This window comes from Lissotriton vulgaris, chromosome 1_1 (assembly GCF_964263255.1).
Source record: "Lissotriton vulgaris chromosome 1_1, aLisVul1.2, whole genome shotgun sequence".
NCBI lineage: Eukaryota > Metazoa > Chordata > Amphibia > Caudata > Salamandridae > Lissotriton > Lissotriton vulgaris.
In genome coordinates, this window is record NC_141685.1 from 1,147,499,121 (window position 1) to 1,147,526,711 (window position 27,591).

The 27,591-nt window shown below is 43.7% G+C and overlaps 1 protein-coding gene across 8 annotated transcripts in view; it reads right to left on the bottom strand.

Moving 5' to 3' along the window:
• DGKA (diacylglycerol kinase alpha) overlaps window positions 1–27,591 on the bottom strand; it is a 458,241-nt gene that overhangs the window by 28,151 nt on the left and 402,499 nt on the right. For all 8 annotated transcript variants that reach the window (XM_086963960.1, XM_086963920.1, XM_086963969.1 and 5 more), the window contains one exon: window positions 26,768–26,928. In XM_086963960.1, the coding sequence (XP_086820086.1) occupies window positions 26,768–26,928 (161 nt within the window). The remainder of the gene's footprint in view (window positions 1–26,767; window positions 26,929–27,591) is intronic.

The window sequence follows — 27,591 nt, forward strand, 5'->3', positions numbered from 1 at the left end:
TTTTGCTGTGACACGGTCCACTTTTGCTGCGGCCGCCATTTTCTTTTTTGCCGCGATTTTCTGCAAATGAAAATTTCTTCATAAATGCCTCGTATCTACTATCTGCAATGCATTTGTTGTCTGCCTCCTCTTTCATCAACCTCCGAATCACTGTGGAATGCATCTTCAGTCGCAGTTTTCTTCTTTTCCCCTACTGAACTACAGACGCCATTTTAAACAACTCTGCTTCTTCTCTTCAACATTCTTATTCCTGGTTGGCGCCTTTTTTGACCGCATTTATTATGCGCTTTGTTTATTGGTGTGCCACAGTGTTTTTCTTTGCGCAATGTTACTACATAGGTTTTCCTAAGTAAGATGTTTATGATGTGCATCTACCATATTAAATGAACTGCGTGTCCTCAACATTGCTGTCTCTGTTTGACACCTTTTTTGACCTCTTGTACTGCAACACGCTGACTGCTGATATGCCACAGTGTTTTCTTTGCGCATTACATCCACAGAGGTTTTCCTGAGGTTGGAGATTGTGATGCACAGCCGCCATATTGAATGATCCTACGTCTCCTCAGCATTGCTATTCCTGTTTGGCGCCTTTTTTGACCGCATTTTCTGTACGCATTTACTATTGCTGTGCCACAGTGTTTTTACTTTGCACACTAATTCTACAGAGATTTACCAGAAGTCTGTAGTGGTACTAGTGTCTATCCTCCTCTTTTTACATGGGGAAATTGCGTACCCTCAAGCTTACTTCTATGGTCAAACCACGTCATTCCTCGGATTCTGATTCTACGCCTCCAACTATGGAAGATCCTGCTTCTCATAAGCCTGACTTAGCTCCTGGGGCAATTCCAAAAACAATTTCCTCAAGTAAAATTTTGCAACCTGCTTCGACAAAACGCCTAAAAAAGGATCCACCCTCCCCAGGCTCCTCATCACATTCTGCCTCTATGGATCTCATTCTTGAGGAAATTCGTGCGCTCAAACCCTTCATGGCTGAAACTACTAAGACATTGCAATTTCTTCACGACAAATGGTCCTCTCTTGAATCGCGTGTTCTTTTAGTGGAACAATCCACAGAGTCCTTCCAAGCCTCTTGCTCTAGGATTTCACTTTTGGAAAAAGATGTATCACTCCTGAGAAGGCAGACGGAGGAGTTGGAAAATCGTAATCGCAGAAATAACCTATGAATTTATGGACTTCCTGAACATACAGAGGGGTCCAATCCAACCGCATTTTTTTCAAACCTTTCTGCCGAAAATTTTGGACCTTCCTCCATCCTCTACACTCAACATACAACGTGCGCATAGACTTGGTCCTAAAATCTCCGCCAAACCCTGTGGTGTCATTATGCTGTTCCTACAATATACCGATCTCCTGCAGGTTCTTTCAGCAGCAAAAGCTAAAAAGCAAATTATATGGGAAGGCCATCGGTTATATCTATCCCAGGATGTGGCTAAAGTGACAGCGGATCGTCGGAAGCAGTTCCTTGATTTGAGACCACAACTACGAGATCTAAATGCCAGGTTCGGTTTGCTTCACCCATGTCTCTTCAAGGTGACCTATAAGGACAAGACAACTACTTTTGATGACCCACTGGTCCTTCAAGAATTTCTTCGTCAGCAAGGAACCGACGTCATGGACACTGCAAGAGCTGTTTAATTAAGCTTAACTGAGCTATTTGCTTTTTCGTTATCCTATCGTCTCATTTTACTGTTCTTTCTTCTCTGATGATTTTGTCATGCCCTGGTATTTTGTATTTTGTACTTCTCTCTAATATTCTTATTTTTTATTTTTCTTGCAGATGCTCTCCCCCTTTTTCTTCACCCCGGTGTTATCCATCCGTCCAATTCAGTCCTATGCTGGTTCCTCAGGTGTTCGTTGGCGTGTGTTCCGTTGTTGATGTCGTCATCTTCTGGCGTCGTCACCCCCACTCTTCTTCGTTCTGTATCTGTTGGTATGTTTCTTTGTTCTTGTTATATTGCTCTGTTCTTTCTCCTATTATCTATCTTACTATCTCTTTTCTTCGCTCTTTTCTCTCCTTCTTTCTTCTTGCATTCTCTCTGTTTTCTCTTTGTTAACTTCTCTTACCTACCACTTTGTCTACATTTCCTTCACCATTATCTTTTTTCATCATCTCATTTTCTCTATTTTCTCTACTTTTCCGTATCATTCTATTTTGATTTACATTCCGAGTAGTCACTTGGAACGTTAAGGGGTTAAACAACCCCATTAAACGTCAACGAGTTTTGACACATTTGACTAGACTTAAAGCTGATGTAGCCCTCCTCCAAGAATCCCACCTTTCAGAAACGGAGGCTTTAAAACTCAAACGTTGTTGGGTGGGTCATGTTTTTCACTCTCCTGCTTTGGGTAAGAAGAATGGTTCTGTTATATTGTGTCATAAAAAGTTAACTGTTTCTGTTATATCCCAAGAATGTGATGTTAATGGTCGTTGGGTTCTTGTAAATCTACTCATAGACAAGATACCAATAGTTATTTTTAATGTTTATGCTCCCACCGGTGTTGATAAATTGTTTTGGCCTGCTATTTCTGAAAAACTTGTTACGCTTGATGAAAAATATGTTATTTTTGGTGGTGACTGCAATCAAGTACTAGACCCCATTTTAGACAGGAATTCTAAGGTTAAATTTGTTACCTCCAAAATGCATTCTCAATTCACTGCATCTATTCAGAATAACGCATTAGTAGACATTTGGAGAGTTTGTAACCCCGACCTTAGAGAATATACTTTTTATTCCCCTACCCACCACTCCCAATCTCGTATTGATTACCTTTTCCTTAGCAAATCCTTAGCTCAACTTGTCCTTCACTCAGACATTTGTTCTATTTTAATTTCAGATCACGCTCCCGTTTTTGTCGATATTGACCTTATCCCCTTTTCTCCTCACTCCGGACGTTGGAGATTTAATAATTCTTTACTCCTTGACTCTGATTTTTGTACCCAATTTACTGTTTTTGCCACTGAATTTTTTACACTTAATCATCTCCCTGACTCTTCCTTTGTAATGGTATGGGATTCTTTTAAAGCGGCTGTTAGGGGTTTTGTCATTAATTATGTCTCTCAAAAGAAAAATAAGTCAATTTCTAAGTCAACTCAACTTTTGGATAAAATTAAGAAGTTAAAATATGCTTATTATAACTCTGGATCTGAAAATTCCCTTCGCGAGCTCATCTCAGCCAAATTCGATTTTAATAAATTTACCACAAATGCTGCTTCTAATTCTTTACTTACATGCAACTCTCGATATTATGGAGGTCAGAACAAAATGGGTAAATTACTAGCTAACTATCTTAAAATACGAAAAAGAAAGAACAAAGATTGAATCTCTACAAGGCCCGGCTGGAATATCTCTGTTTAAAGATAAAGATATATTAAATGAATTTGTTTCTTTCTATCAAAATTTATATACTCCTGAATCCCGTCCTGACCCCACTGATCTTCTTACTTATTTTCAAGACATCCCTTCCCCTCTCTCTTCTCATGTTGATTTTCACTTACTTGATTCGGATATCACCCTCTCTGAAATTTCACACGCCGTTTCTGTGCTTCGTCGAGGTAAGGCACCTGGGCCTGACGGTTTCACTATTGAATTCTACAATCATTTCTCCTCTCTTCTCCTTCCTAAACTGCTCCTGTTATTTCAATCCTTTGTCGATTCTGGATCTTCCCGGGGGTCCTTTCAGGAAGCACTAATTTGTTTAATTCCCAAACCAGACAAAGACCATACCTTGTGTAAAAATGTTCGCCCCATTTCCCTTGTGAATACAGATTATTAGATTTTCGCCAAAATTTTAGCTCTCAGATTAGACCCCCTATTACCGGAAATTATTGGCCCAGAACAATCAGGTTTCGTTAAAGGTCGTCTATCGTCAGATAACTCCCGTGTTTTCTTTGATATTTTAAATAAAGCTCCCTCACTTTCTTATCCATTAGCTGCCATCTCTCTTGACGCCGAAAAGGCATTTGATAGAATAGGATGGGACTTCATGTTTCAAGCTCTTCGTTGGATCGGTTTTTCGTCTAAATTTATTTCTCTTATTTCTCTACTTTATTCTAGCCCTCATGCTTCAATTTTTGCAAATGGTATGGAATCCGATTATTTTCCCCTTCAAAGGGGCGTACGTCAAGGTTGCCCCTTATCCCCTCTTTTGTTTGTTTTAGCTTTAGAACCATTTTTAACAAAGATCAGACTTGATGAAAACATTTCTGGTTTTCATTTTGGCTCCCAACAACAAGTTAAATTATCAGTCTATGCTGATGATATTTTGTTATACTGTTCTGATCCACAATCCACCTTACCTTTCTTTTTAAATCAAGTCTCCTCTTTTTCTAATGTTTCTGGTTACCGTCTTAATATTGATAAATGTGAAATTTTACCCCTAAATCCTCTTTGTCAAAAACATCTCTTTGATACTTCTGGCTTCTCATGGCAACCTTCTAAGATTAAATAGCTGGGTGTTTGGTTTGCTCCACGTCTCTCAGATACTCTTAAGTTTAATTTCGATTCACTTTCTGCAAAACTAAATGCGGCAATTACTCGCTGGAACCCTCTCTTCCTTTCATGGTGGGGCCGTCTTGATTCCATCAAAATGATGTTAGCGCCTCTAGTGCTCTATTCTATCTCAATGATTCCCATTCACATTCCAGACTATTACTTCAAGTCGATAGACTCTATTCTGCTAAAGTTTTTGTGGAAGGGTAAAAAATCTCGAATAGCTCTTTCTGCTTTAAAAAAAGATAAATCACTAGGAGGGGTTAAATTTCCTAATTTCAAATCTTATCATAATGCTTTTTCATTAAAGCAAGCTTTGCGTTGGCTTTCTTCTGACCTCCCATTTTATCCTCCTCTCTGGCTTAAGTTAGAATCTTCCTTCCTTCATCCTTTCGAATTTAGCGAGGTTCTCTCCTTCACTTCCAATGTAGCGTCTCTTCGCTCCCCCATCATTTCCCGCTCTCGTTCTCTTCTTCAACCATACTTACCATCCTCTTACCCATCTGCTTCCTCCACTCATATCCAACCTATTTGGCATAATAAAAACCTCAAAATTCGTAATCGTTCATTATATTGGAAAACCTGGCACTCTCTTGGCTTAAAATGGATCTCTCAACTTCTTTCGGGTAATCAACCACTTCCTTTTCAGGATCTCCAAAAGCAATTCTCTTTACCCTCCTATTCTCATACACAATATATATATCACTTCTTCCCTCTCTTACCCAATATCTCTCTTCACTCCCTGCTGCAAATTCTATCCCTATTGCATATCTTCCTGTGTCCGTTGCGCTCGATCACTCCTCACCTTCTGCTTCTTTTCTCTATAAATCAATTCAATCTTCTACTGAACGCATCAAATCCAAAGTTGAGTTGGCTTGGGAAAAAGATTTTTCTCAAGTTTGGTCTTTCACTTTATGGGATAAAATTTGGTCAAAAATCCATAGTACCTCCAGAGCTGCTAACACTACTCAAACCCTGTTTTTCGTTTATAATCGTACATTATTTACTCCATTACTTTTGTCATCGTTTTCCTCAGACACTCCTTCCACTTGTTGGTCTTGTCCCTGCTCTTCAGCCGATTTGAAGCATATGTTGTTCGATTGTCCTTCCATTTTTCGTTTTTGGCAATTGGTTTGGTCCCAGTTTAAAAAGATTTTCAATTTTCATTTTTCTTTCTCCATTGTTAACATTTTTCTAGGTTCTCTTTCTCCTATTTTTACCGATTCCCCACACAGCTATAAATTAATTGACCTTTTGATAGCTATTGCCTTACACCATATTACATCTCATTGGAAACAAGCTAATGACGTTTCATTTAGTGCTTGGTGGAATGCAGTCTGTTTTAACCATCGTCTAGATACTAATTTTGTTTCCCCCATTTCCCTTGCAATCAAACGTGATCTTTTATGGCTTCCCCTTACTGAGTATTTATACCAAAGTTGTTACAATCCCACTTGCTTCTCAAGTTCGCACTGCTGAAGTTCAAAAACCACCGTGATTACATTTTCTTAATTGCATTTAATGTTTTTCATAACATTTATGTGTCTTATTTTACAGGTTATGACCTCATTCCTTCTCTTTTCATAAGCATTATTGTTTACTATGTTTTCATGTATCGTTTCATCAATCAGATATACTTTTCTGTAAGAGAGATTTCTTGTTTTTATAACACATGATTGTTTCTTAATTTTCTGTCTTTGCTTCTTTATACTTCAATAAACTCAAAAAAAAAAAAAAAGAAGAAGAGGTCTGGGTAAAGCTCTTTGCTAATATAAAGCACAACAACAGTGCTAGATTCTGATGGACGATAAACAGGTTCACCCACGATTCTCATGGAGGTGTCACTTCCCACATCTCTGAAGATGTCTGGGCAAGGTATCTTGGGGACCACTTTCACCAGGAATGCACCGTACAAAGGACAGGCCTAGAAAAAAAGGCACTTGACAGAACGCCTCCATGCCACTTTACCAGAAGCAGGCAACGCCTCAGCACCCCTCTCATCAGACCAAAGTGAGGCATGCTCTCTTCCTCCAGCAGCCGACATTAAATCAATTAGACGGCCAATCAGCAAGGGCAGGGGGCTCCTGGGTGGGCCCAATGGTGTCCCCCTGGCAATATGCAAGCAGAATGCAGAGTCCTGGGCGGAAGCACTGGAGCCACTCTTCTCTGAAATAAGGCTATTCAGAGCAATCCCGCCCTACTGGAGGGACTCTATAATATCTCCAATATTTAAAAGTGGGGCCACATGTTTACCAAAAAACTACCAACTAGTTGCACTCATAGACCATGAGATGAAATATTTAGCAGGAACACTATTAGAGGGACTCTCTATGTGGGCTACAGAGAACTCCGCTCAATCAAAAGGGGTTCTCAAAGTCTTCCGACATGATAACAAACATCCTGGCTATGTCACTGCTAACTGACAAGGTAAAAACACTTAAACTGCAGTTACATCTATGCTTTATTGACTTCAAAGCAGCTTTAACCACGTGGACAGTGGAAGACTTTGGAGCAAATTGCCACACTGGGGGATCCCTTGGACTCTGTTGGACCTGCTGATCACCCTCCACACAGATACTTGGGTACAGATTAAGCTAGGTGACAGCTCAGTTTTGTCAAGACACATACTAACCAGTAAGGGGTTCAAGCAAGGGTGCATCTTGGCTCTGACCCTTTTCAGCCTCTTTTTGGTGAACTTGAAACATGCACTCAATGCCTGCAACCCTCTTGCCTCAAGGCTAGGAGGCTTACTGTTGCTGAGCCTCCTCTATGCAGACAATGTAGTTATAGTATGCTATACAGAGGTCGGCCTGCAGCAGTTTTTCACGACAATGCAAGAATACTCTGAGGCAAATGGCCTAAATATCGATTTTGAGAAGACACTTAATATCACGATACGCATTGATCACAGGAAATAACCGCTTCATTCTGGGGCAATGCATGTATTCAATCAGCAACCAAATACAAATACCTAGGAGTGACTGCTGATAAGGGAAGTCAACTTGCCCGTCAGAGGAGAAAATCAGCAGAAAAGGTTTAGCACTTGCAGTCACATTAAATAATCTTAAATTAAACTGAAGGGGACAACACTATCTCCCTTAGTCCGAGTAATACAGTCCAATCTCATACCTACGATAGCATGTGGATGCAAACTCCAGAACGGTAGGGACACTAAAATTCTGGACAGCACCATAACAAGAGCATATAGGATTATCTTTAGCCTGCCTAACTACATCTCGCAGGCACAGATTAGGCTGGAGTTCAGATTATAATGGCAGACCTTGGCATGGCAAGGAGCCTTCATAATCTGCTGAGATAAAATCCAGAAGGCTTCCTCAGACACTCTCAACCATTATCTATGGCAAGAGCTGCAACAGAGAGACTCATCACCGGCTTCTATCTACGTTAAGGAATCCTTGCAGAATACTGGATTGTCCCAGTTAAGGCAATCAGCTGCCATCTACGTTGCATTTAAAAGGCTAGTTTGGAAAGCAATAAAGTCCCTATCGCTGGTGGAAAACAAAGCTACATTAGCAAAAACGGCCCACGGCTAGATGACATTGAGTACCTAAAGTGCATTAGTCCCCCAACAATATTTCGGCCTAGGCTACTCAAGAACTATCAAAGAATAACTCCTGAAATATTGTTTGGGGCTGCTACCGCGAGCGCAGCATCTCCCACCGCGGCAAAGAGATTGAACAAATATGGCCTGCGACCTATGCGGAGCAACCATAGAAGATCTGCTACATCTGCTTTGCACATGCAAAGAGCTTATGTCAGAGAAAAGTCAATTGCTAAAAGCTCCCATTATTCAGAGAGGGATCCGCACTCGGAGACGGGCTGTTCTGGACTGCTTCACCCCCGGGGACCCACAGCTAAACTTGCGATTAGTGCGTTTCCTTGTTTTGGCAGCCAAGAAGATGCCAGGTAACGACTTTGCATGCTTTTAACCACGCCATTTTGGAACTGGATGCGACCACTCTCACTGATCAATATTTATCCCAGGGAGGTTATCAATCAAGGCCACCTTTTTAATGCCACAATACTTGGACTAGTGTATACTACATGTTTAAGGTTTTACCAACTATTCTTATTATTTTACGATGGTTTTATGGATTGTCTTTTTCTACGCAACGTTTTACTATTATGTAGAGCTTTTATGGTTCATTTATTTTCATGAAATGGTTTTAAGTAACTATGCTAATAAACTTGCCTTGACTGTCAACATAATACATTGTTGCTCTTTTGACATCTAGTGTATGAAGAGCTCTTTCTGTCACAGAATCTGGTTGAGGAAAGAAAACAGGAAGCTCAACCTATTGGTTGATGTGGAAAGGGGACACTACCTTTGGAAGGAATTTTGGTATGGTCCGACAGACCACCCTATCCATATGAATCTAGAAGAATGTTTTTTTCCAAAGTTAGTGCCTGGAGCTCACTGACACACCATAGTGAGATGATGGCAATTAAGAAACCTAACTTCCAGGAAAACAGGAAAAAAATTGGAAGGGGCAATTGTGTAAAGGTTCAAAGGGTGGACCCATAAGTCTTGTCAGAACAATACTGAGATTCCACACAGTTGGGGCCATGGGCAGTATTACTCATTTAAGGCCTTCTATTAAAGCCTTAATAAATAGCACTTTAAACAAGGATAAGTGTTGACTGCTTGGAAGATAGGGAGCCACTGCTGCAAGATGTAGACGTATGGAAGTGTAAGCAAGGTCTGAGAATTGTAAATGCAAGTGGTAACAAATAATGTTTTGTACAGATGCATTGAGTGGATCAATTTTCTGGTTATTATAGTAAATAATGTATAGTTTCTTACCTGTCGGTGTAGTTTTGCAGCTTGAAGAATTTTCTGGATTCACATGCTGTGCATTATTCCGCCATCTAGTGTTTGGGCCCGGAATTGTTGTATTTCTCTTGTTTTTTTTTCTTTCTTGTTGTTGGTGGGCGTCGATTTGCCACCATTTGGTGTCCTCCTGTGACGTCGACGTGCTTCGTCCGAAAGCTCCCACCTTTGGTCGCTATCTTCGGATTCTTTTTTTTCTCACATCCTTTTGGTGGAGGAGGGTGGGTTCGCTAGTGAATTCAGAACATTCTTCAAGCTGCAAAACTACACCGACAGGTAAGAAACTATACATTTTGCAGTGTGAATCTTTTCTGGATTCACATGCTGTGCATGGATTTTGTAGCGGTTTGCTAGTTTTGTGGTGGTTGGGTGGAGGATGAGCGTTGGTTTGTGAATGTGTTGTAAAATATTTTGCCCAACTTGTGCTTCTTCATTTATTTGAATGTCCACACAGTAATGCTTTGTGAACGTGTGCACTGAAGACCATGTTGCAACAAGAAGTGGAGAAGTGTGGCTCAATGGTTAGAGAGGCAGACCCTGATGCAGAGGTCTAGCCCGGCACCAGGGTTCAATTCCCGCCTTGGCAGGTCTTGGGCTCAATTTCCTCGGACCTGATAATTTTCGCCTCAGTGCCTATTCTAATCATGGGTCCCACTCTGCAACTCTGGGCAATAGCTTGCTTAATCTCCACAACGGCCCCAACAATGCTAGGATGCCTGGATTCACCTTGGGGGTGCCCAGGAGTGGGCACTTCACAGCGAAAAGCCAGGAAGGGTTCCACAGCGGTATTCGTACAAGCGCCGAGATACCCCAGCTGGGGTCGATTCGTGCGCTATACAAGTACACTACATTTACATTTATAACAAAGCAAATGTCTTGAATTGGAGTATTTACTAGAAATGCAACTGTTGCTCCTTTCTTCCTTATTTTTGTAAAACCTTTTTTATTCAGAAAAACAAACATCAGAAATAGCATGACAAAACAGAAGGATCAGATCGATAGGCATCAGTGGTACAGCAGGCAATTTCACGAGACACAATCATGCTTGGTGGAAGGTCTAGGGCGACGGGGGATCGTCATATGCAGGGGTCAGAGGGGGCTGACAAATATCTCTACGATAAGATTTCCACAAGCCCCACACACAAGACCACTTTTTGGGTACCCACACAACACATACACAGTCTTTTCTCTAAACATTGCCCAATCCATGTCTTTTTCCCACTCCTGTGCTGTGGGCGGAGCCGACGCCCCCATCGCTTGGCAATATTCCACTTGGCCAGCATGAGCCCCAGAGTCACCCACAGTGTCAAGCAGGCATTCAAGTCAGTCAACTCCAAGATGTTTAGAAGACACCTACGGGCCTCCACTCGGAGCTGTGCAGACAGAACAGTGTTGATAATGTCGTAAATATCACGCCAGTAGGGTTGGATCTGTGTGCATTCCCAGCTGGCAACATCCCCGCCTGCAGGCTCCCTCTTCTACCATTCCCATTTGTACCAGTTGGGGGCCTGTTACATATATACGGTGGAGGAGTTTTAATTGGACAAGATGGAGATTACCCAGTATTGCTACAACTCTGGGAGAGGAGACTGCTTCTGCCACTCCTCGTCATCCATTTCTATGCCATACCTGGTCTACTTCTCTCGGAGAGCCAGGAGAGGATTCAGGAGGTTGTTGAACAGTTTTATATATACCAGAGAAATGGTACTGTCAGGGAGATGACCATCCAGCACCCTCTCTTCCAGTGGGGATGATTCCAGCTGCGCGGTCCCGGGCTGTAAGTGTGTGTGAAGTGCGTGTCGAGCCTGTGTGTATCGAAAGTGCTCTAAGTCGGCCAAGCTATATTGCTGCTGTAATGCTGCAAAAGACTTAATATCAGATTTGTCCCACAAGTCCCTTATGCATGCAATACCTATGAGATCCCATTTGTCAAATCGCTTATTCTTTCATAGGTCACCCAGTTGCTCGGAGACCCATAGCGGTGCCACGAGCGTCAGCTTCCCTCTCCAGCCTAGGTGATTGGTGGCCGCATGCCAGACGTGTACTGAATGTTTAGTGGGGCCTGTAAGTAGATAGTGCCAGGGCCTAGAATAAAGGGCTCTACTAAAGGCCCTCCCAGAGAGGAGTCACCTATCCATGAAATATCCCGGGTCACTAGGCTGGGCATAGGTGCAGTGGTTGATGGAGGACAGATGGGATGCCCAATAATACAATCGTATGTCTGGGAGGCTGATGCCTCCGTCATATCAATTTAGGGAAAGTGCGCTGAGAGCAATGCGAGGTTTACTGTTCCACGGAAGACCCCGTTGGAGGCTCTCGAGCTCTCGAAAATAGGACATGGGTATTGGATCCATGGAATTCTGAAGGGCATACAGGAATCGGGGTAGAGACATCATCTTAAAAAGAGTAGCCTTACCTAGCAGGGAGAAGGGGAGCGCCTTCCACCTGGTAATGTCTTTACGCAGCTGAAGCAGCGGGGGCAGGAGGTTGCGGAAATACCGAAGAGAAGAATCTAGAGAAAAGAAGATACCCAGATCTGTAAACCCTTCGATACAAATTTGTAGTGAGCACCTCCGAGGCGGAGTCTGGGGTTCACCCGCCACCACAAACAGGAGGGATTTGCTCCAGTTTATGGAGTAGTCGGTGTACCGTCCAAAGAACGTGAAAATATCCAGGACCACTACCAGTGATCTCCTTGGGGAGGAAAAATACAGAAGAATGCCATCCGCATAGAGAGAAATCTGGTCTTCCCAGCCTGAAGACCAACGCATACCCCTTATCATCAGGTCTTGACGTATCCACTCTGCCAGCAGCTCCAACGATAGGGCAAACAGCAACAGGGACATAGGGCAGCCCTGATGGGTCCCTCTGCCCAGCTCAAAGGCAGCCGACTTCTTGTTGTTGACCACCACCTGGGCCTTAGGTTAGGAATACAATAACTGTACCCATTGTATGTATTTGGGGCCAAATCCAAATTTCTCCAATACCTCCCAAAGGTAGAGCCATTCAATGGTGTCAAAGGCCATGGCCGCGTCCTCGGAAACTATAACCGCCGGCTCCAATATAGAAGCCACCCTACCCAGAACCATAAGAACTCTGCGCAGGTTCAGCTCCGTGTTACGGTGCGGTATGAAACCTGATTAATCCGGGTGGACCAAAGACCCAATCGCCGTCAAGAGTCGGGTAGAAAGAAGCCTAGCCAAGATCTTGGGCCCAGCGTTCAACAGGTATATCGTCGGTAAGAACCACATTCCGTCTTGATTTTCTTTTCTTTGTGAATAGTAACGATTGTGGCAGTACGTTGGTCTATTGGCAGGATTCCTGCTTACCTCGCATCGTCATACATGGCCCTCAGATACGGGGTCAACTTGTCTGGTTTGAGCTTGTACAACTCAATTGGTAGCCCGTTAGGGCCAGTGGCTTTACCCGGCTTGAGCGATCGTATGGCTGCCGCTATTTCGTTGACGGACATGTCACTGTCCATGAAGTCATGTTCGACCGCCGATAGCTTGTACAAAGTTATATCGGTGAGCACTTGGCGGGAGTCCTCTATAGGGTAAGGGGTTCCCGAAGTATAGACAGCCTGGTAGTGGGCCGCGAACCAGTCCGCAATTGCTTGCGAATCCGACAGAGAAGTACCCTCCTGTCCTCGAAGTTCAGGTACTAGCCTGCTAGCCCACTCTTTCTTGTCCAACCAGGCCAAGAGTTTCCTGGCCTTGTCCCCCACCTCATACAATTGTCCCTGAACCGCTCTCCTTATGGCCTTTGCCTGGTCAGTCGCTAGCACCCTGTAGTCCTGCTGTTTGAGATTTCAAGAATGTGGAGCTTGTCGGGTGTGACTGCTATATTTAATCTGCGTCCAGTTTCCCCACCTCTGCCTCCAGCGCCATCAACCCTCCTTTCTTCCTGGAGTGAGCCTGTGGTGCTCCTTGTAAAGTCTATCCTGCTTATTTGTGGCATAATTGTATGGCTTGAGCAATCCATCTTGCAATGATGTTCTTGGTAACTGGTCATTCTAGGAAACTGTTAGCAAAAGATGCAAAGAATTGCTTTGTTTTTCTGTATTCTTTTGTTTTTTCAATGTAATACATGACTCCTCTTCTAGCGTCAAGAGTGTGCAATGCTTTCTCTGCTTGTGTTCTTGGATTTTGATAGAAACTTGGTATCTATATAGCTTGGTTAATGTGGAATTTTTATACCACCTTTGGCATAAAGTGTTGATCTGTTCTCATGACAATCCTGTCATTATGTATTTGGAAGTAGGGTTCCAGTAGTGTTAGTGCCTGCAATTCACTAACTCGACGTACATATGTAATTGCTACTAAAAACACAGTTTTTATCGTGGGCATTTGTGGCATTGCTCTGTGTAGTGGTTCGAATGGTGCTTTCGTAAGCTGTGAAAGCCCTATATTCAAGTTCTATGTGGGGGCTGGCACTCTTTTTGGCGGTGCTATTCTTTTTGCTCCTTCTAGGATTGTCTTTACTATGTGAGAAGTGAAGAAACCTTTCCCTGTTTCACCTTTTGTATACGCTATAATTGCTGCTAAGTGTACCTTTAATGATGTGTAGCTTAGTTTACTTTGTAGGAAATTGTTCAGGTACTTCAGATCAGTTTTTTCACTTGTTATCTTCCTTGAAAGATGTTCTTTAAGGCACCATGGAAAGTATCATATCCATTTTGCTGTGAAACATTTTCTTGTTGTTGGTTTTCTTGCTTCTCTTAGTACTGCCATTTTGCTTTCTGGCAGTTTGAGGTGTGCAAATTCTAAGTCCTCAGGAGCCATGCCGTTCGGCTTAAGCTCTCTGGTTCTGGGTGAAGTACCCTTCCGTTTAGCATTGTTAACAGATCTTACCTTTTCGGAAGTTTGTGCACTGTTCCCTGAGTTATCTCCATAATCTCTGAGACCCATGTCTGTCTGGTCCACTGTAGTGCAATGAGAATCATAGTCATGTAGCTGATTTTGCATTTGTTGATCACCTTGTGGAGAAGTGGTATTGGGGGAAAAGCCTAAGCAAATATCCCTGACTAGTCTATCCATGGCGCATTCCCTAGGGCATAGGTCTTCAAACCGTGGGGCGCGCCCCCCTGGGGAGGCGCAACATTCCCTCAGCGGGGGGCGCACACTCCACCCCACCACTTCATCTTCCATTGTTGCCTCCATGTGCCAGTTGTGTGTCTCAGCAATAGTCAGAGTGGAGATCCAGGGAAACTAAGAGGTGGAAAAAACAACAAAGCCTCGTTAACACGTGAATGGTCTTTTAAAGACCTGTGAATTACTCGGGTGCGGCTGGCAGCTCAAAAAGAGTCTAGTGGTGTTATTGTTCTCTTAACCAAACCATCCTAAATAAACACAAATGGCTTTAAAAGACAAATACAGTGGCCTAGAGAAGGTATTCAATTGCCATCTATAGTTTGAGCTCCCTAATATTTCAAATATCCTATACTGGCCTTTTTGTTTAAAGCCCATAACACCCAGAATGAAAATCTATGTTACTGCTCCTCCTACGGTATTTTAGTTACAAGAAAAGTAAAACAACCCGTTGAATTTTCTTCCAGGATAAAACACTAATCTCACATATTGTGCATGCAAATGCCCTTTATATTATGTATGATAATGCATTTATTAGCGCTATATGCCCCAATCCGGAGTGCCGTAGCGCTTTACCAGAGGGGTGGCACGCTATGGGGGTGTGCTTGGTTGGAAAAGTGTTGTAGGTGCTGTGAGCCTACATTTCAAGCAGTTGGTTTGTGTCATTTGTGAGAATGACCAGAGCTGTGGCTTATTGCCTTGTGGGTTTGAATGCTTAGCCGTGTGATGGAGGAATTAGAAGTGAGAGGTGGGGTGCAGTCAGGTTATCTTAGATGGCTGTTGCAATTTGATTAGCAAATCCAGTATTAGTTTGCTAGTGGTTAGTGAAGACGTTCAAACCTTCACTTGTGCTAATGCTCAATTCAAGAGTACAGGATGGTTTGGAGTCCCATCTTAAATCTTTTGAGCAATTATTTAACCCTATATGAGAAAACAGAAGAATACATTTCTCTGTGCAAATTATCTTAACACTGTGTGGCCACATATGTTTTGGACTAGACACGAGCAAAGACAAATTTATTTCAGCTCTAAATGGGCTACAGTGAAAGCTAGAGCACAACTTGTTAATAATGGATTTTTCATGAGAGTGAGGATCTAAAGAAGCTCTTAGATGATTGCATGAGCAATAGCTTTGAAAGGAAACAAACTACAGCCAAGAAGAAATGGGGTTCATTCAAGCAGAGACCGGTCTTGTAATTGAATGTCTGTCTGCCTGAGGTTTACCTTTCTTCTAAATGTTGATTGCAATGGAATTTAAGAAAGTTGTGTAATGTATATTTAAGGATCTTTTAGCATGTTACAAAGTAAAAAGTGAAATGTTGCTCATGCTGACTTCAAGGTCCTATCCGCCATTTATTTAGCATCTTTATGAGGTCTGAATATGTGTAGGGTCGATAATTAATTTGTTATCTGTGAATCAAATTCTCTGCATCCTGGGTGGGACTGTGTGAAACTTCTTGTATCTAAGTGTATTCTTGTAAAATTAATGAATTTTGTGGAACGTAAAATGTGCAGATCTTCACCATTTCCCATAATGTAACATTTCTTACAGGAGAATGGATCAAGTGATAAATGTCTCAACAAAGTCTGACTTCATCACTTCAAATCATGATGCAGCTTGGAGATCTCTACCTAACACATATACACAATGGGACTGATTCACAAAGGGCCTCCACCCCAGTGGCAGAGGCCCAGCAGTCGTGGGGCAGTCTCCTCACGTAGGTGGAATCTCTGCAATGAGAATACTCATATTTTACAGAAGACACTTGTGCAGCCGCTTCTGTAATACTGGTGCAAACATGTAACACCAGCGCTATCTCAAGTCCGCAGTTCCTCATTTGCAGGGGGGTGAATCTCTTTGCCTCTCCACCTGTGCCATAAAATGGACTTGGCTAAAAAGGCAAAGAAGCCATCAGGAGGCTACAAAAGGTGGCGCAGCACTGTCAGCGCACCCCCTAAATGCAGCCCTCTGTAGGGAACTCAAGATTTCCTATGGGTCCTCTAGACATCCTCCAGCAAGCAGACTTCAGTTTACTAAACACTCTTAATTTATTTAATATTATTTGCCCTATGCGACCTGGGCTCTGCAGGAGGGAAGGGCCATCAATGATGCAGAGTACCAGCTTCCAGAAAATGTTTGTCTGGTGGTGGTGAAGGTGGGGGCGGCTCGACGTGTAAAAAGTTTTAGATGCATGGGCTCAGCCGACAAAAGTTTGAAGACCTCTGCCCTAGGGACTGCTTTCAAGGTTGCCTGGATGCGAAGGGTTGCCATTTTGCATTGTGCTAAGTTGCAAATAGGTCGATTTGTGAAGTTCCCCATTTTTGAATATCTTGTGGAGTTCTGATTGATTCAATTCCAGTTCAGGGGATACTGATGTTTGTCTGCTCAGTCCGTCTGCTTCTACATTGTCCATTCCTGGCAAGTGTATTGCAATTATGTCTATGCTCTTCAGGATTGCCCATTTTGTTGAGAGTGCTAAAGACTGTGTCCCTCCTTGTTTATTAAAACATGGTGGTTGTGTTGTCTGTTTGTATTAACACTTTCTTTCCATAAAGCTCCTTCGGAAAGGCTTTTAAGGCTGGGAACACTGTTTTTAGCGCCAGGAAATTAATGTGTTTTACTGCATCCTCTTGTGTCCACAATCCCCTTACTTTGAGGTTGCTTATGTGCGCTCCACATCCTATCTGGGAAGCATCAGTTATGGTCACTGTTAGAGTTGGCTGTGTGAAAAATTTTCCTTGTGCTATGTTTGTTTTGTTCCACCATGCCATCTCCTGATGAACCGTCTGCTAGATCCTCCCAACTCCCTGTTGCTTGTGACCATTGCTCCTGAAGCCATTCCTGGAACGGTCTCGTGTAAGCTAATGTTGGGGGCTAAATGAATGCATGAAGCCATCATTCCTAGTAGTTTCCCCACTGTCCTCACTGGCAGAGCTTGCCCTTTGTGTTATAGACGTGTTTCCTGCAGCAGTGCCAATATTCTCTTCTCGCTTGGGAAGACCTTCCCTAATATCCTGTTGATTTCTGCTACTAAGAACACCTTCTGTAGTTCTGGCTCTGGTGACGACTTGTCCCAATGTATTAAAAAACCGAGTTGAACTAGTGTCTCTATCACTAGTTGTATTTGCTATTTGCAGAGACTGTATGAGCTTGCTCTTATTCGCCAGTCGTCTAGGTACGGGTATACATGAATCCCTTTTCTTCTTAGATGAGAGGCTACTGCTGCTAGGCACTTTGTGAAGCCTCTTGGTGCTGATTTTAGTCCGAATGATAGCACTTTGAATTGGTAGTGTGTTTTGTTGACCACAAACCTTAATAGATTTTTGTGTCTTCTGTTCATTGGAATGTGCAAGTATGCGTCTTTTAAGCCTATGGCTGCCATGTAGTCTCCTTTTTGCAACGGGCGTATCACCTCTTGCAAAGTTGTCATTTTGAATCTTTGTGTCTTTATGAATTTGTTGATAAACCTTAGGTCTAGTATCGGATGCAATATTCCGTCTACATTTGGAATTTGGAAGTTTGTTGAGTAAATGCCATAGTTCTTTTACTTTTGTGGTACCTGTTCTATGGCATCTTTGGCTTGAAGTTCTTGCACTTCCTGGATTAATTAAGATAATTCCCTTTTTGAATGTATCTCATTGTTCAGGTTTTTTGTTTGGAGGATGCTTTGATAGTTCTATGCAGTAACCGTACTGTATTGTATTTAATATCCATGTCTCTGAAGTGATCTCCCTCCATTTCTGGAGGAAGTATTTGAGCCTACCTCCTACTGGTGTAGTATGCTGGAGGAACTGGTTGTTTAAAAGATTATGTCTTTGGGAGCACACTCCGTGATGTCTTTGGAGAGTGGCTCACTTGTGGAATGCAGTCACTTTGTATTGGTCTGCGGTCTTCCTCGTCGTTGTTGTTGCCATCTTCCCCGAGGGCGCCCTCAAAAGGATTGTCTTCCTTGTTAGAATTGTCAATTCTGTTGGTGCCCTTGTTGTTGTACCTGGCTTACTCCTTGGTAAGTCTGCTGATAAGTTTGATGCAAGGCTGTAGGCTGACGGTTACCTCTGCCCGCTGATCTCCTTGAGGGTGTGCCTCTACGCATGCCTCTGAATTGTAGTGCGCCCATACACCTTGTTGTTTCATTGTCTTTTTTCAGCTGATTCAGTTTTTCATCTCCGACGCTACCAAACAGTTTTTCCCCATTGAACGGTGAGTTTAGTATGTTATTTTGTACCTCTGGCTTGAAACCTGAGATTCTCAGCCATGCATGTCTTCTCTCAGTAATGCAGATCATCATCTGCCTGCTCGATGTGTCTGCAGCATCTATGGCTTATTTTAAACATGTGTTTGCCATGTTCTTTCCTTCTTCCACTAAGTGGCTTGCCCTTTTTTGGAACTGTTCTGTTAGGTGCTTTAGTAGTTTACCTACCTCTTCCCAATGCTGATATGCATGCCTGTTTACCAAGCATTTGAGTTTGCTATACACCACTGAATTGCTGCACTCTTCTCTATCTTTCTCCCCATAAGGTCCATCCTCTTGCTCTCTTTGTCTGGTGGTGGTCCAACGTTAGTTGGTACATTTGCCCTTTTTCTAGCCTTGGATGTTATGATTGAGTCAGCTGGCCTACCCCTTTGATGTACATAGGGTCCTTTGAGGAACGTTTGTATTTCTTTTCACCTCTTGGTGTGACTGCTTTGCAAGTGGCAGCCTCTATAAATGCTTCTTTCCCTTGATCCAATACACTTGGTAGCATGGGAAGAAATTGGTTCCTTGATTGAACAGGCAGCAAAGTCTCAAAGAAAACATGATTATGGTTCTTCTTCTTCCAGTTGTACCCCATATGTGTCTGCTGCCTTTTTTATGACTTGGTTGTACATGCCAATGTCATCGGGTGGTGAAGGCCTCGAAGGATATGTGTCAACCGCCTCTTCTGGTGATTCGGAGTCGAGATCCTGCCATTGTAGATCTTTAACCTCTGAGGTCGCCGAACCTGCATACGTCAGTGCCTCCGCTTCTCCTTTTTCCTCAAAGAAGAATTCCTCTTCTTCTTCTTCTTCGTCGAGTGGTTCGGGAGTTGATGGCAGCTGTAAATCTTCGACCGCCTTTTCCGCTTCTTTCGACGTTGTTGGCGGTATCTTGAATTGCTTCAAGCTGTTGTCAAATTCTTTTTAGCTATGCAAAATATTTGCCATTTCTGATTCTAGTCTCTTTTTCTTCTTCTCTATCTCGGACGCGTGAGTTTTGGCATCGAGATCCTCATCCTTTCTTTTCGTGCTTGATGCCGCCAACACTGTCGTCGAAGGCTGTTTTGACCTCTCCTGTTTCGACGGCAAACCACCTTTTTTGTGGCCATCTTTCAACGTCTTCGATTTTTCGAGGGTCTTCGCCGTCAGAGTCTCATCTTGTTTTTATCGAGGTCGACTTTTCTCTTACCTCCTTTGAAGACTTTTTTTCAACCCGACGACTGGGACCTCGGTGTCCTCATCGACTTCAGGGCCTTCTACGACATTGTCCTCCTTTTTGCTGGAAAGTCCCAGGTCTCTAAGCGACGGTGGTGGCCCCAGGCCATGCATGTTGTAGTTGGGTCTTCTCTGTCTCTCTCTTACACTCAAAGTCTTTGGAGTGAAGGCTGAGCACGCATTGCAATCTTCACTTCGGTGATCCAACTGTCGCCAAAGGTTGCAGACAGGATGCTGATCTTTATGTGCGTACTTGTGATGACAATTCTTGCAGAACTTGAACAGTGTATTGTCCATTACCGCGCACTGGGAGCCCCCTGCATGCCTATTCTCCGTGTTGTCTAAGTTCTGTAATTTTCACCTTTTCGGCGCACTCCGGTTCCTAGGATTGTAGTCCGGTGCTTTCGAAAAAGCCTTGTATCGCTGTTCTGTAGAAGTTTTCCCCTATTTTCGTTGATTCTTCTCTCCAAATCTCTGGAGCTCCTTTCCTCTTGATCCAGATCCAACGGTGGAAAAAAAGAATCTGAAGATGGCGACCAAATGTGGGAGTTCTGGAGGAAGCACCTCAACGTCACAGGATAACACGCTTGTGAGGAGGCGGCCTCGGTAGACTCCTTGCCCCTCCTCCCGTCATGCCTGAACCCGAACAGTCCCGTTTCTCTGAGGCCGGGAGAGAAAGTGTTAATCTCTTCCACTGCCTCTTACACACAGGGAGGAGTCGCGTCTTAGGAATGCGGGAGCCAATGGGCGAACAGAGAGGCGGGACCCGCGGAGTATGAAAAGATCTCGAGAGAACTACTTGGCGTTCTCAGACAGGAAGGAGAAGTACGGAGCAGCGCGGAGAAGGACCAGACGGAGGACAAGAGCAACAAGGAAAGCAGTAGAAAGGAAAACGCAAGGACCAGCCCCGATGCCTTACACAAACCGGAGGAGGAAGCGGAGTTCTGGACTGAGGAGTGGTGGACGCCCCCGGTGGACGCTGACGAGCCGCCGCAATCCAGGAGGGTTGCGGCTGAAGCGGTACGTGACTCAGGAGGGAGGGACGAGTAAGGGAGGGGGTTGAGGGTATTTAGAGGACGGGGCACTGTAAATATTGCCAGCACAACCGTTTTTCACGTATCACTCTTTATTGTGAGCCTCCACACACTCGTGAGCACTTGCGTACCTCGTAGCAATCCCTCACAGATTCCGTATTCCTCCGTTATTTTGATCTACTCACTTTGAATATATATTAGTTTAACCCTTCCCCTTTTTGGACATCTCCTCAGAATCTAACTCAGTTAGACCATCACCAACCAATCCATAGAAACCCACGAAGGGTGTATTCTATCTCGGTGAAGGGTTCTCTTTCAGAAGAGACTGAGGCCAGTTGATTTACCACCACTTCTCTCTGTATTTGTTTTGAGGCTGCCGGGGTGCGTGACCACATCAAAATTACCAGACAAAAGGGAACCGTCCCTGAGAACATTACAGGAACCCTACAAGGGAGAAATCCTCGGTGTCGTCATCCAGTGCACTATCTTCCAGGACATTCAGAGGCAGTCAGAAATCAGACTTGTTCTATGTAAATAAATCCTGACACCATTGATCCACGAATTCGGACTCCTTGCTTCTTCTTTCGCCCGTCCCTCTTACAACGCTCTATTGGTAGGTTTATGTGCTTCCTTAAGAAGAATGGGCATGCATTCTCTGTTAGATTTAGGCATCTCAATTCTAGAACTTCAGGAGCCAAATCGCAAGGTTTCGCTCCCTTGGGTTTGGATGTCTGATTTCGCCCTGGTTCTGAGTGAGAAGGTTTGGGTTGAGGTGAAGCGTCTCGTGTTGAACTTCTGAAAGATTGAGTAGTGTGGTGAACCAGGATTGATGAGCCCACGTGGGAGCTACCAGAATGAGGATGAGGGACATTTGCCTGAGCTTCAGAACCAGAAATGGAAGAAGAGAGGTGGAAAAACGTATGCAAAAACTTCTGACCAATTCATCCATAGGATAGACGGTGTGGGAACCTGGAGGGGAAGTTTGGGCATTTTGCATTCTCTGCTGTCACAAAGAGGTCTATTTGTAGAATACCCAATTTGTGGAAGTATGGGAGGAGGACTTGAAGTGGAGTTCTCACTCGTCGCCTCGTTGCCGCATCCTGCTGAGGAGGTTGGCAAACTCGCTTATCTGTGCCGGGAAGATTTTCCTCGAACATTGGATCTTTGATGTACTGCCCAACACCAAATGGTCTGAGACAGGTGTGACAGCTGTACAGAGTGTCCCCACCACTGTTTTTCTACATAGTACATGATGGTCATATTGTTTGTCTGGACAAAGACAACCTTGCCTATGAGGTGAGGTAGAAATGCTTTCAACGCAAGGTGAACAGCTTGAAGCTCTAGGTAGCTGATGTGGAGATTCTGATGTTTGGTGTCACAGAGACCCTGAACTGTTAGATCTTGCAGGTCAGCACCCAAACCTGTGAGGGATGTATCTGCTGTTACCATGACCTGTGGAACAGGGTAGATGAACGTCCGGACTATTAAAGGGTTTTGTGTGTTCCACCACTGCAGAGAATGATCAGTGTGGCTTTCTACCAACACTAGAATGTCTAATTGACCCTGTGGATGAGCCCACTGTCATGCTAAACAATCCTGTAGAGGACGCATGTGTAGTCTTGCATGAGGCACTATGGCAATGCATTATGCCATAATCCCCAGAAGACGCATGAAAGTTTTGACTGTTAAGTATTGATTGGCTTGAAATTGTGGTAGCAGTATTATAAATGTTTGATTCTAGCTGACTTTGGATAGGCTAGACCTAATTGACTGTGTTGAGCATAGCCCCTACATATGATTGCAGCTGTGAAGGTTGAATATTGATAGTGAATCTCAACTGATGCAGACGATTTATGGTAATCCGATTGTGTTGACGGCAGGGGACGTGTCTATTGGCTTTAATAAGCAAGTCTTCTACATATGGGAAGACATGACTGTTTTGTCGGCGTAAATGCACTGCTTCCACTGCTAAACATTTGGTGAACACTCTAGGTGCAGTTGTGACTCCAAATGGAAGGACTTCAAATTGATGATGGATTCCTGCTATCACAAACCTGACGTATTGTGATGTGCTGGGTGAATGGGAATGTGAAAGTATGCGTCCGTTAAGTCTAGTGCTGACATGATGTTGCCTTGCTGTAGATGTGGAAGCACTTGCTGAAGTGTGACCATATGGAAGTGTTCTGATAGTATGTAGTGATTCAGAGGCCGTAGATATAAAATGGACCGTAGAGCCATCCTTTTTGGGAATTAAAAAGTAAAGGGAGTACACCTCTGACCCTTGATGTTGGAGAGGAACGGTATCTATCGCTCCTTTGAGAAATGGAGCTTGTACTTCCTGTTTGAGCAATTGTTGATGTTCCAGAGAAAGTCTATGAATGCGAGGTGGAATATTGGGAGGATTCCTGATGAGCTCCAGGAAATAACCATGTAGGATAATGTCCAACACCCCCCTGTCTGATGGTATTGACTGCCAGGTGGGAAGAAACTGCTGTACTCGACCCCCGTCAGGTGTAGAATGATCCGCGGGATGATGCATGTATCACAGTTTGTTGCCAGATGGGGAATTGCAGATTGGTGTACCTTTGCCCCGGCCTTTCGAGTTGTTATCCCTGTAATTGCCACTGAAATATCCTCTAGATGGAGAGGATTGAGTTTGTGGCCTGTAGGAAGAGGCAGAGGCATCTGTGGAGATGGTTTTGGAACCCGGTCTCTAAGAGGAGCAACGAAAGGAGACCCTAGGAGGAGGTGTTTTAAGCTCCTCCATAGACTTGGCAACTTCATTATATTTTTTCATTTTCTCTAAGGCCTTATCTACTTATGGGCTTAAGAGATGCTCCTCATCAAAATGGACATTTAATAAAGTTTGCTGGTTTTCTGGCTTAAATCCAGAGATAGGCAGCCATGCATACCTCTGTAGGAGGACACTTGTATTGATGCCTCTGGCGGCAAAATCAGCAGAGTCCAGTGCACATCTAATAGGAGAGTTGGACATAAATGTTCCTTCCTGAACTAATTCCTGCCCCTTCTTTTGATGCTCCTCTGGGAGATATAGGAGGAGTTCCTCTATCTCATCCCAGTGAGCTCCGTCATACCTCTCCAACAGTCATTGTGTATTGGCAATTTACCAATGAATGGCAGATTGTGCAGCAACTTGTTTGCCTGACGCATCAATACGTTTGGATTCCTTATCAGAAGGTGGTGCATCTGCTATAGTTTGTAAATGTTTGACCTTTTATGGGCATTTGTGACAATTAGGGAGTCTGGTGGAAACTGGCCTCAAATAAAAAACTGGGTCTCATGGTGCAGCTTTATATTTTTTATCCATCCTAGGGGTAATGAAGTGAGCACATATAATCTGCATGGCAAATCATACCTTTCAACATTGGAAGAGATTGAGATGTCCTATGTGTGAAGCCTAGTGTCTCAAATAAAACATCTTCTTCCATGGATTCTTTATGTAGTGTAACCCCATGGTATGATGCTGCCCTAGCTATAAGCTTCTGATATGGTGATGTATCGTCAGGAGGCAATGGTTTTGCAGGATAAAGGTCTGGTTCTGTATCCCCAGGAGGGTCAATATAATAATCCTGCCAAGGGTCTGGTGGTGCACCATAATTGTCATCTTCTTCTGCATCTTGGTCTGTAATGTTTAAAGGATTTTGTGGTGAATGAGGAGCAGGAGGTAGAGGAGATGGAGTTGGTGATATATCAGATGGAGAAGAAGGAGGGATAGTGTGCATAGGACGGGTAGCTTTGTCCTTTTACTTCTTTTACATACGTATTGGGAGATCAATGTCATGTTGGAAAGAGGTTGGCCTCTTAGTAGAAGGCACTGACATAGTCTTTGTGAGAATATGGCATGTCTCTGGGTGTATATTGATCCTTTTTTGTTTCGGATTGAGTTTTTCCTGCATTGTCTCTAAAATTGGCTCCGGGAGTGTAGCAGGAGTCGATTTCTGTTTCGGTGCCAATAGTTTCCGAACCAAACCTGGTTTCTCTTTTGGAACCAGGAAGGTTGAAGCTGAAGAGGTGTTATCTCAGTTTGATGTGGAGCCGGAAGACTTCATGGATGCTTTTGGTGCCGAGCCAGAGGGCGGGGCAGCTGAGACTGATTCTCGGTGCCTACCATGGTCAGATGGCAGTGGCGGTCTGGAAGCCTTTTGTTTAATAGAAACCAAAGGTTTTGGTGTGGGCAGGTGAAGGATTTGAGTGCTCACTGCACCTTGACCCGGCAGAAGATCATGTGACTCCAAATCAATCCACGAATCGGACTCCGTATCTTGAACCGAAAAGGTTCCTTCCTCTTCTGCAGCTGAAGCTTCAAGAGCGTTCTCTTCTGAATTGATATCTTGTTGACCAAAGATATCAGCCATGTGGTTGATGTCACATCTCTGCATTTCTTTGCGTCGTGACCGATGGTCCTGCAATGTCTTTTTGGATCTTAATGACCGACAGGCTTCAACATTTTCTTTGTGTTCGGGGGATCAGCACAGATTGCAGACCTCATAAAGGTAAGACCATGGGTTCTTGGAATGCCACCAGGGGCAGAATGAAAACGGATTCCGTTCCATCAGGGGAGTATCATTGATGGAGCCGAATGAGTGTAAAGCAGCTTGGAAGGCCGTGATCTGAGTATTCTGAACCGACGCGTGAGAGTTTTCTGAATTTTGATTCGCGCGGGATGGAAACGCATTCGAAAACAATACCAGTGAGGGTAGAGTGGATTAGGCGCCGAAAGGATCCCAAAAATGGTCTAGAACAGGAGTGCTTTAATACACGTCCAAAACCAATGGCAGAAAGAAAACAATCTAACAATGGAGTCGATATCCATGCACACTATTACCAAGAGGAGGAGTCACCTTACCGCATGACTCGAAAAACTACTTGCAAAAATCCGGACCCAACACTAGATGGTAGAGGAGTATGCAAACCATGTGTATCTACAGCCACACATGCCTCGAATCCAGATTTCCCCTTTCTGCCCGATGTAACCCCAAAATAAAGCTTTGCTAAGTGCAGTGTAGAGAAAGCAAAGGACTGCAAAACGGCATACCAGGTGTGTAATTTATCTGAATTTTGGTTTGCTGTCAGAAAAAGTGTGCGATTTCTTTCAAGTGCTCAAGCAACCTTTAGAATCACATTAAAAGAGCTTAAAAACCAAAAACTTGCGGCACTTGCACAGTCCAGGGAAAAGACACAAGTTTAGATCACTAAAAAGGTGCACTCTGAAAAGAAAAGTGTGGCAAAATAATAAAAAAGGAAACAGTTTAATAAAAAATAGGGGTGGATGTGAGTAGAGCTGCAATAGTATGTGTGTGAGTGATTTGGGCCCATTTGCCACTTCATAGCAACCAGCAGGTCAAGCCTCCATGACCTTCTGGAAATCTTTCCGATTTACCTGCACCGTCTTGAGAGTATTTTGTAAACTACCTTTGAAATGGATTAATAAGGGACATTTACTAGAAAAAAGTCCAACTGTGTGCTATATGCAGAGATGTGTTCCACGATGCTTTGACGAGATCTTCCAAAACTTTCCATTTTGCAGCTGGGGTTCCATCGCAAAAACAACATAGAAGCAACAAAGTGAGAAATGGCAAGAAAATGCAAACCTGCAGAAAGGTCAGAGTCCCATTTTGCTTTGAATTTAGAATGATTTGGTCGCAAGCTGGTTTTGTACTACAATGTTTTGCTTTGTTACCTAACTTGGATTATTTTGATCCACCTGTACTTTACTGCAATCAAAATGAAGCTTGTCGCAAGTCATGCAATGGTTCCCTGAATGCCATAGCTGCTTGGCAAATGATGAGGGACAAGAAATTGCATACCACGCCGATGGAGAAGTAGTTGTTGATTATCTCGTAGGGAACAGGGTCACCCTTCTCCGAGGGGTTATCTGGAGTCACCACAATATTCCAGCGGTCCATCTGGATGGTGGCACTGCTTGCAATGTCGGTCAGGACCTTTGTCAGGTTCTCGCCATCATAACCTTTGAAAGAGGAGCAAGGGTCAAGCAGAAGGAAGACACTGTAATCTCTTCTCTTTTTTGGCAAAACATTTTTATTGTTTTTAAATCATACAACTTAAACTTCGAATAGAATCCCTTCATCCTCCATCCCCCTTAGACCCCCTACTCAACTTACCACTATCCGAACCTGCACCCCGACAACCAACCTGATTCTCCTTACATGCATGCTGATCAATTGCCGCTCAGCTGTCCGGCATGCAACTGAAAGTGCTGAAACCATCCTCAGCGAAGACATCGACATTGCCTTCCTCGCTGGAACCTGGCTCAAGGACCACTCTACTCCTATCCTCAACCTACTCTCCCCCACAGGTTACTCCATACTCAGGAAAGATAGACAAGACAAAGTTGGAGGTGGCCTAGCCATCATCTACAAAAATAAACTCCAAATCTCGCTTGTTAAAAACACTGACCCCATTACCATCGAATACCTCGGAGCTGACCTTAAAATCCAGGGCGCTCCCCCTATTCGCCTACATAACATCTACCATCCTCCAGGCGACTCCCTTCCCTTCGCTGAGGAACTTTACGACCTCCTCTCCCAATCCTCACTCTCCAACTCAATAAACCTCTTCCTTGGGGACTTCAACCTCCACTGGAATGACAGCAAAGACCCTGTAGTCTCCC